The sequence below is a fragment of the Haliaeetus leucocephalus genome, unplaced genomic scaffold (genome assembly GCF_000737465.1).
Source record: "Haliaeetus leucocephalus isolate CR32 unplaced genomic scaffold, Haliaeetus_leucocephalus-4.0 Scaffold130, whole genome shotgun sequence".
Lineage (NCBI taxonomy): Eukaryota > Metazoa > Chordata > Aves > Accipitriformes > Accipitridae > Haliaeetus > Haliaeetus leucocephalus.
Genome location: NW_010972566.1, coordinates 1,056,779 through 1,066,735, shown reverse-complemented (window position 1 = coordinate 1,066,735; position 9,957 = coordinate 1,056,779). Strand labels below are relative to the sequence as shown.

The 9,957-nt window shown below is 46.1% G+C and overlaps 1 protein-coding gene across 1 annotated transcript; it reads left to right on the top strand.

Annotated features, from left to right (window-relative positions):
• The first annotated feature begins 3,844 nt into the window (after positions 1 to 3,844).
• On the top strand, positions 3,845 to 7,318 carry FABP7 (fatty acid binding protein 7, brain). The gene is made up of 4 exons (XM_010585837.1): positions 3,845 to 3,984; positions 4,549 to 4,721; positions 5,362 to 5,463; positions 6,972 to 7,318. The coding sequence occupies exons 1-4, from the start codon at positions 3,912 to 3,914 to the stop codon at positions 7,020 to 7,022; spliced, it is 399 nt and encodes a 132-aa protein (XP_010584139.1). The 5' UTR covers positions 3,845 to 3,911; the 3' UTR covers positions 7,023 to 7,318.
• Positions 7,319 to 9,957: the final 2,639 nt, after the last annotated feature.

Genomic DNA, 9,957 nt, shown 5'->3' with positions numbered 1-9,957 from the left:
TTATTTTTATTAGGGGGATCAGTATATCTCTTAGACAGCTATAGGACACATCAGATAATTTTAGTTAAGGACACTCTACTGCCCTGTTTGACATTAGGTTTTTCTGCAGCACCAAAAATCAAATCACGCTCAGCCCTGAAGCAACATCATCTCATCTGACACAATAGGTACTAAAATCTGGTTGTTTCTGTGTTACACCGAGATCAAAGCTGCACAGAGATGCACAGCAGGGCTTCAGACATGGTTAAAATGTGCTGAGAATACCCTAGTCTGCTGTCCATGAATGGAGGAAATCTCTTCTACTTTCAGCTACACATTATTTCCAATTTCCTTAATTCAAAAGTAGCCCCCTATATGTTTCAGAATGCTAAGAGATTACCAAAATGCCTAAGTGAGTTAGGACCCTGAATCATATTGGCTTTCAACGGGATTCAATACCTAAAAGGCCTTTGAGTGCCTACATCTGCTTTGGTACCAGGGGAGTTAGGCTCTGGTGTCACTGCTACCCTTGCACATGTGGGTACAAGATGTTCTGCAGTTTCAGGGCCTTCGTTGCCCTGAACACAGAAATGTTTGAATAATGCAGTCATCACTTAATTATCTGAAGGTCTTATAACGTAGTATCCCCTGAACTACTGACCAAACTCTGCAGGGTAGTACGATATTCCCGGCTACTGTACTGCAAGGGTGGTGAAAGGATAGGTTTAACTGAACTGGTGTAGTAAGGGTGCCCCTCCTGTGTTAGATCCACAGAGGGACACGACAGAAGGGTAGATACACCTGACTTCAAACATCAGCTGCACCAATTTCACTACATTTCCATAACCAGAGTACTAAGTCTGTAGCGACTGGTTGCAGTGATTAGATGCTCAGCAGTTCCTGACATTGATTATGAGGAATCCGCACATGAGAGAACCTCTAGGTCAGACTTTTGTACCACAGGAGCCTGGTGGCCATCCTGTGGTGCCCTTTTTTTTTTCTTCTGAATAGATGATTATTTTTTTTTCAGGGACTGAATGAAGGCTGAAGGAGGGTGAGCGCCTCATTCTCTGAATGCCTGCGGGCATGCAAAGCAGGGATATAATGGGGGGAAAGGTAGCCAAAAGCAGTTTTTGTGTCCTGTATTCAAAGGCTGAAGGTTAGAGCAGTCCCATGTTCACCCTGGATGGCCTTTGGAAGTAAGGATTACTTATTACACAGGGATGTCTTGCCACAGCATTTTCATCTTTCAAGCAGGCCTTGCACAGAGAATGCAAATGTGCCTACTTACGCTGCTTAAGGGATGTAAAGAGTTTAGTGTAAATGAGAATGAGTCCCTGGGCATTCTGAGAGGAATCTCGAGAGACATCTTCCATCACACAGGCTTTTTACAGGGGAGTACTCTGTCAAAACCTTCAAACTCTGCTGACAGCGTAAAAGAAACTCCAAGCTGGCCTCTTGTGCAGCAGCAACCTAAAATGCACACCTGGTCAGCGTATTTCACACTGCTATCTCCATTCCAGCCGTAGCAAAGCATTTATATAGATCAGGATGACTTGTACTAGCTGTTGACATTAGTACAACTCTCATGTAAGGATCCACAAGCAAATATATAGGACATAAGATGCCATGGAAAGCATCTTTGGCTGTGGCTTGTCACCCCACAAGGTGTCAATAATGTAACATTTCCTGCTGTGGATTTATCCTGCTCCCAAATCATCACTAACACAGACAGGTGGGATCTCACCATCATAAAACCTGGTGTGATGACTTTGGCAATCTATCTGAGCAGCAGAAGGAATGTGAGCATTTTAGCAGACCCTGTTTTACATCTGAAGCCTAGTGCAAAGTGTTAAAGAATATATTTTTCTTAAGACTAGGTACTTAGCTAAGTATGTTGAGAAATCCTTGTAGAACTGAGCCATCAGCGGAGGTATGATTGCTTAAATTATGAAGGATCCTGAAGTGGCTGCCTCCCAAGGGCCAAGTTGCAGCACCGTCTGGAAGAAGGTGCAAGGCAGAAGTGTCCTTGAGGAGTCCAGCTACCGGCAGTGGCACTGAATCACTTCCAGGAGTTTTATATCACACAAAGTCCATGAGGCTGGTTCTCCGCAACAAGCCCCGGTGAGCACAGAGAGCAAGGAGCTCTCCCAGGGCTCTGTGCACACATCTGCACCAGGAGGATCAGCAGAGGCTCCAGGGCTTCTGCAAACAGAATCTACATGAGCAGATAACTCTGTCTTGTCAGTACTGGGAGAGGAGACACTCGTGTCCGCTCATGAGGGTATTGGTGAAATCATTTAAGATTTAATATGATTCACCTGAGATGAAATAGGTGAGAGGTGAGATCAGTTTGCTTGTACTTGCACATCAGCTGCCTGGGTGCCAGCGAGGAAGCTCTGTGAGACCGCGGCTGCAGAGTTTGGCTACGGGTGGTGAACGCTACTAAATCCTTGATAATGTTACCGTATTGAGGAAACACAGTTCCAAACGGAACTGGAGTCCCAGATGATACCCACGCACAATACAAACGCCGTGTGCCCCGTGCCATGACAGCGCCAATCACAAAGCATATTCCTCATTCATTATAGAGGGTTTGACTGACTACAGACATTTAGGTTAGTGGACATCCGTATGAGATGCACCAGTAAGGCTGGTATTCTGTGCAAACTTTGGAGACATAGCATTAGTCAACTTTGAGAAAAAAAAGGCGACTTCTTTCCTTCCAGCCTCATGAACAATTGGCCGTCTGTTATTTCAAGTGATGCTCTTGCTCTCCCTGGCTGTCTGAGCGCTAGCCGAAAAGTCTTAGAAGAGGAAAAACTGAGCAGCTGCAGGAGGGCGCTTTGTGTCTCTGCCAGTACTTCCAAGTAAGTGGACGGAGGGTTAAGGGGAAATAGATGCACTAGTTCATACCCTTAGGTTATCAAGACTAACGAAAATTGTGTTGTGTGGTAAAAGGAATCAGGATTGTATTCCTGGGTTTAGTTCAGAGAGGGGTTGGTTCTTTCTGAGGACAAGTGAAAAAGTGGCAAATTAAAAGTCCTGTCAGAAGCATCAGTTGCCTGACACCCAAAGAATGGGCCAGACTACAAAAGCCCGAAAGAAATGCAAATGACATGTCAAAAACTACTTTAAAAATATTAGGAAAATAATGATAATGATTTATATTTCATTTGGTAGGACCAGGTAGAAAGTTGTTGAGGTTTTGTTCCTGAGTCAGGGAAAGTCTCTTTCATTTAGTGCTCGAGTTTTGTTACGAGAGCAGAAGAGCTAGATTCACGACTCTGGAATCCATCCCAGCCGTGGGTCTGGAAAAGCCGACGCCGTGGCTCGTCCCACGGAGATGGGCTGCTTTCTGAAAAACACTCAAGAGGAGATGACTACCCAGCGCCTTCAATGAATTTCAGAGAACACCTAGGGGAAGGACAACAGAAACAAACCGTATCGGATGAAAACGGTTTTAAGCCCTCTTCCTTCATTCTTAAGTTTCCCAACGCTCCCAATTGTGGAGGCAAGATGCTGTTTCCAGCCGGCAATGGCAAAAGCCAATTCTGGAGAGAGCATCCTCAGCGATGGGGAAGGGGGGGAGCAAAGGGGTCTTGCACAAACCGTCCTTAAAGAAACCTTCGCGGCCCACCTTCTCGAGGAGGTGTCCCGCAGCACCCTTCCGACCCTCTCCTCCTACTCCGGGGAGTATTTCACGTTCCGTGAGTTGAACGGGGAGGGGGCGGAGGGCGGCGGACCCCCCGCGGCGGCTCAAGGTGATGGAGCGGAGGGCGGAGGGGAGGCGCCCGCCCTGCCGGCGGGGGCGGACCGCGGCTGCCGCCTGCCTCCCCCCTTCTCCTCCTCCTCCCGACCCCCCGCCGGGCTCCGGCTTTAAATACGGGGCCGTAGCGGCGTTCCCCCGCTCCCCTCTCCCCGCCGCCGCCATGGTCGAAGCTTTCTGCGCTACCTGGAAGCTGGTGGACAGCCACAACTTCGACGAGTACATGAAGGCGCTGGGTAGGTACGGCGCGGTCAGAGCTGCAGTTTTGCACCGTCCTCTAAAAATAAAGTTGAAAAGCCCCCTCCCAGGTGTAGGTGAGGCATCGGCAGAGGCGGGGGAGGTTTGGGCGGCTGTGCTTCAGTAGGGTTAATGTGATGGGGGGGGGTTTATGTGAGAGCCGTCCTGCTGGGGAGAAGCTCCGGGAGGTGCCGGAGAAAGAAGGGGCAAACGCCGCCGGCAGATAAAACGGCAAACAAACACGAGCAAAAGCGATCGTTGTGCCGGAGCGGTAAGAAACTGAAAGCCAGAGAAGCAGAAGCGATCGCCACCCGTTCCGCGGCGCTGCCGAATTGGGGGTTCCTCGTCCCCGAGGTAAGGGAGGGTACGGAGCTGCTTCGGGGGGGGGACACGCACCTATGGATGCTTTAGGGATAAGGGCACAAGCGAAGCAGAAGGTAGAGTTTCGCTGTGATGGCTTAAAGGTGTAGAGCGGGGGAATCTGTACCTCGATGTGTGGCAAAAAAAAAAAAAAGTGAAAACCCGCGTGTCTGATGGATTTCTCTTTTCCCTTGATGGTCTAGGAGTGGGGTTTGCAACACGGCAGGTGGGGAATGTAACTAAACCCACTGTGATTATCAGCAGCGAGGGGGACAAAGTAGTGATCAGGACTCAAAGCACTTTCAAAAACACAGAAATCAGCTTTAAACTTGGAGAGGAATTTGATGAAACTACCCCCGATGATAGAAACTGCAAAGTAAGTGAACTCTCGGGCTGCAGTGGCTTCTTTTTCCTCTTCTTCCTCCCCACCCCCGCCCCCGACGCTGTATCTTTGGTAGGGTGAAAGGAAAAAAAAATATGTAACTTCTGCCAGTGGCAGCACTGTGAAGGACAGGAAAAAAAGACAAGATTGCATCTTATTTGCCCGCTTACGCCATGTCTTGTCTGAAGCAATGCATTATGTCACCAGCCCCCTTCTAGTCTTCCTTCCAGCACTGAAGAATTGTGTTGGCTGCCCATTTTTCTTTCAAGCCAAACATCGTTTGGCATAACTTTTCCCAGTCGAAATGGGGAAATGCCTTCTTCCCTGCATTTTTGGGGGGCTTAACGTAAACGCTGCCCCAAAGCACATCTGAAACAGTGGTTCTTGTGAGACTGGAACTCGAAGGAAACAACTTTTTTAATCCTTTGACACGAACAAGAATTGTATGGAGCTCGTGCTTAAAACGAGGATGATTCACGGGCTTGGCTTTAAAATGGCTGGGACTACTTTATCATTCCAGATCCACATCCATCTATTGAAGAGAATTCAATAGAATAGTGCATGCTGAATGTGTGAGCAGAATCCCAAATACCCCAAATAAATGAATGTCTTTGTGTTTCTTCGTATCTCACAGTCAGTTGTGACCTTGGACGGAGACAAGCTAGTGCACGTACAGAAGTGGGATGGCAAAGAGACAAACTTTGTGAGAGAAATAAAGGACGGCAAAATGGTAATGGTAAGTATGAAGCTCACTGAGCATTCACGTACACTGCTAACACTCCTCAGTTGCATTTATTTCAAGCTTTATGAACAGATAGTGTTACGCATACACAAACCCTTAAACCAATTGGTGGGGAAAGCTAACAGATTTTTCAAATGTTTATTTTGTTTTGCATCTTGTTTTACTGACAACTAAAAAATTGCTAGTGGTTTTAGGCAGGCCAGCCTGTGGATTTCCAGAGTGTTTATGTTCTTTCCAGAGTTTGTGTAAATGCTCAAGCAAAAAGAAAAAAAAAAAGCCCTGGTGAGCTGGAAAAGACACAAAGTTCTGGATTATATAGGCAATGATCTGTTGCCAGTGCTAACTTAGATTTCTTTAAGAACTTGTTTTATATATGCACGCATAAATAATATTTAACTACACAGAACAAGTATTTCCCTAGGAAAATAGATTACAATATTGTGGGAGGTAATAGCATTTTCATATTTAATAATAAAGGGTTTATTCCTCCTACCTTGTTAAAAACTATGATAAACAGCAATTGTATGAAGAAGTCTTGCTTAACTTCACATTCTTTTCCTGACTTTTCAGGAACAGGAGTATGGGGTGAATAAATGGTGTAAGTTAATATATCTAATGTCCAGGGCAGCACTTCTCATCCTTATTTTTGGCACAGAGATGTAACTTTCAAAAATAAAACCTCTTCAGCTATACTAATCTATGACTTGGTTGTTGGGGAAAACCAGTTAGCTTGTTTTCCAAATACTTTGGAGAGTATCTGTATGGATGGAGACCTCCAAATATTTAAAAGCTTAAAGCACACAGTCAGTGCAACACAAGGTGACAAGTAATACAAAGGAAAATATGTGCTTTGTTTTTGGAAATGGCTACATGCATATACAGAAAACCTTTTCCTTTGGAGTTTGAACACGGTGAGATGCCCTGTTCCACTTCAGGAAATGCCTCCAAAACTCACACACTGCAGTTAGTGTTCCGCACAACTGCAGCGACTAAAATATTTGGTAGTTCTAGCTACCTAAGTGCACAGAATGCATTTATTTTAGTACAGGGTTCTCCTTAAGTATATGCCTATGCATAATAGTGTAGAATGTGGGTATAGAGGACTTGGATTTTTAGATTGCACATCTCGCAGTGTGATCAGCTTTGGGAAAATCAGTGTTAAATCTGTATTAAAACAATGCTGTATTTAAGAAACTACATTCACAAAAACTAGAAAAATTAAACAGTAGTTTCTAGCCTCACTATAGTTGCCTTGTAAATGTGCAGTATGTGCTTCTTGGGTTTGAAAGAAGCAAGGAGAAAGTTAGGTTTATTACGGGAACTGTAATTAAGGTTTTGCCTCTTGTTCATTTAAAATATCAATAATCTACACCAATTTGTTTTTCTATAAATTACATGATGTAAACCAACCTTGCTCTAGCATGGGCTTCTTTAATATGTGTTAAGTCATTATAGAAAATGGTCCAGCATCTAACATGTCTGTCTTTTCCTTGGACTTGCAGACTCTCACCTTTGGTGATGTGGTTGCTGTTCGCCACTATGAGAAAGCGTAGAGTTTACCTGACCTCTGTCCAGATGTTACTTCTGCTGGATGGATTAATGTACTGTCCACAACTGAACGTAGCTAAAATGCACATTTCTGGCATGAAAGGTTAATAAAGAGTTTTGGGGGGGTGTGTTTTTTTAAAAAAACTATGCCATCAAATTGGCAAGCTTGTGCTGTATAGTGAAACAGGTTAAGCTTGGCATTAAATTTCTGAAACACTTGCCTCTTTTTTACAGTAAATGGAACATATTTGAATTGTTTTGGAATGCAGATAAACAAATTAAAAAGTTTTTTAAACCTGTGCTCCTTTTGCATTTAATCAGCTAATATTCCAGTGTTCTGGAGGGAATTGTTGAAAGTTCCTTCTTCCAAGTTAAGCAACAGAAAAGCATGTGGTGCACAACGCTGCAGCAGCTTCTCTATGTGGTGTAGAGTACATGGGAAATGAAAAATTGCCTTCACTCTACTTCAGTGGCTTCTTTTTGCTGGAGAAATCTAAAGCCCCTGTCTTTATAGAAGTAGGCAGAGAAGTGAGAGGCTCAAGCCAGTTTCAGCTCCTTTCTTCACTGGGAACTTGTTATCCTATGCATGCTAAGGTCAATAGATGGTCAGCCTTTGATGTCAGGGGGGATCCTATGTTTTGATTTTAATAGTAATGAGAGTTTTTCATTTGTTTTGGTGGGTGGATTTTTTTTTTTGCTAATATACAAAAGATTGAAGTGTTTCACAGGGCCAGAGGAGAGGACCAACATGATGAAGGGCAGGACTGGGGAACCTAAAGTACAAAGCTTATCTTCTCATCAGTCTCCACAGGGGTGGGAGGAAAACAAAGGGAAAATGGTACAAGACAAACCTGCTGAGATTCCCCTCCCTGAGCTCTAGTTTCATAGCTAATATGTACAGCAGATAACCATTTTTTATTAAGATAAAATGCTGCTTAAAAGAGATAAATTAAAACCTTATTCCTGAAGAATATTTCCCTAAAAGACCAAGGTGGGGAAAAGTGCCTTACACTTCAGATTAATAGGAAAATTGAAACGGGTCGCTGGCAGCATGGAGGAGATTGTTTGGGAAGTCCATGTCTCCTGACACACTGACTCAGTGAACTACATGGAGGTGTAGCTGCCTATAACTTTTCAAACCAAGGCAGAGCTGAGCTGTGGCTTTAGCTGGTCAGTACTTGGGGTGGGGGGCGGGGGGGGGGGCATGTGGCTGCAGAGGGAGGTGCAGGAGGGGCATCCTGCCCAAATTCCTGGCCCTAATACTGCACTGTGCCATCCTTCAGGTCTGCTACGTGGTGTCACGGGAAGTGGGTTCTTGCTTCCCTGGATAGCTAAGATAACACGGGTAGCGCATCTCACTCATCTGATAAAAGTTCAGATATAACCGTGGCACCTAGCCAACAGAAATGCAAAATTCAATGTTAGTAGCTTTACTTTTTCACAAAGAAGCTGCCTGAAAGGACCATCCAAGTCTGTTTTCTCTCGTGGGGAACACTATACAGCTAGAGGACAGTCCTTAATTATAAACCATTATAAATATGCTTTATTTGGTGGATATCGACAGCTTTTAAAATCTAGGAGTGAACTTTTTTCATCAGAAAAAAGTAGGACTTGTTCCAGTGGTGTGGGGAGCTCTACGGTCTCTATATTGTGGGCTGCTTCAGCTGCTATAGTGCAAGTTATGTTTAAACAGCATCTTCTGCCCTTCAGTTTTATTAGCTCATTTAATCGTCAGCCTCAGTAACTAATACAGCTTTCATGCGCCTCCCCTCCCAAGCTGCCAGTTTGCCTGTGGGTGCATTCGCCACAGGACTGTCCTTCCCAGCCACCCCTTCTCAGAAAGGTGGGAGCAGCTGCTTTTCCATCACTGGGGAAAACAGACTTGGGTCCCCAGTACTGGTACTCATCTTCGCAAGTGATTCGTGGGGTCGTGAATTAAAAAAATAAGGTTTTTACCAAGTATGAGGAAAGGAATGCAGAGACAGGTTGTGAAGGCTTACCCTGAACGGTAAACATTTTACATTGCAGTCGTTTTTAAACAAAGGCTACTTTTCCCTACATACATATCTTCTGCAAGTCACGTGAAAGCATCATGAAGCTTATTAGTGAAGTCTTCTGCTGTTCTAAAGATAAACAGTATTAATGTCAAATTAAATAAGGGAGAGAAAAGTGGAGAAGCGGTGCCCGTGGCACTGCTCGGAGGAGCGGAAAAGTGAGGAAAAATACTGACATATGGGACTCCCAGCTGCTGGTAAAATGGGTTTTACAAAGCCGCGGAAAGCAGATCTGAACAGAAGAGCACAGTGAGCAGCGGGACGCTCGGGGGCAGCTACGGGACCCATGCCGTCGTCATTCTGTTCTGCTCCTAAATCTGACGCTGAGCCTTCTGCCTTCACCAGAAACTTCTCTGACTCCAGCAGCAAACAGCGGCTCCGCCACCATAACGCCTGAGCGACACAGGCGCGCATTTACGGCGCACCTCAGCGTTTTCCTTCGGCCGTCCTGAAGGCGTACTCGACGGCGTTATTTCGCCAGCTTTTTAAATTCTGAAGTGCCTGAAGTAACCAGGATCCCTTTTCACAGGTCTGCTGTCAGAAACCTTCCTTCCAAGAGACTCCCGCACGGCGCCCGAGCGCTGCCGGTACGGGGCAGGCTCGGCCCCGGCTCTGTAGCACCGGCGGGGGCCCGGGGGGGGCCCGGGCGGGGGGGGAAAAAAGGAAAAAAAGGGATTTTCAGCCAGGGGTCCCGGCCGCTTCGGAGAGCCGTCAGCCCAGGTCTCGAAGGGACAGGCCCGCCGGGCGCCCCGGGGCCGAGCGGGGAAGGGACTCCCGCCTTCCCGCCTCGCCTTCCTTCCCTCCAGGCCGCCTGCAGTCAGCCGGCGCCGTCGATTCAGCCCAGCCGGCGGCCGCGCTGGCTCCTACGAGCTCCCCGGCGCCTCAG

What these genes read in the sequence shown, in the direction of transcription:
- FABP7 (XM_010585837.1), top strand. Translation starts at nt 3,912, where the DNA reads ATGGTCGAAGCTTTCTGCGCTACCTGGAAGCTGGTGGACAGCCACAAC. An exon ending in CGAGTACATGAAGGCGCTGG is followed by an intron (nt 3,985 to 4,548) that starts GTAGGTACGGCG and finishes TTGATGGTCTAG; the next exon opens with GAGTGGGGTTTGCAACACGG. An exon ending in AGGACGGCAAAATGGTAATG is followed by an intron (nt 5,464 to 6,971) that starts GTAAGTATGAAG and finishes TTGGACTTGCAG; the next exon opens with ACTCTCACCTTTGGTGATGT.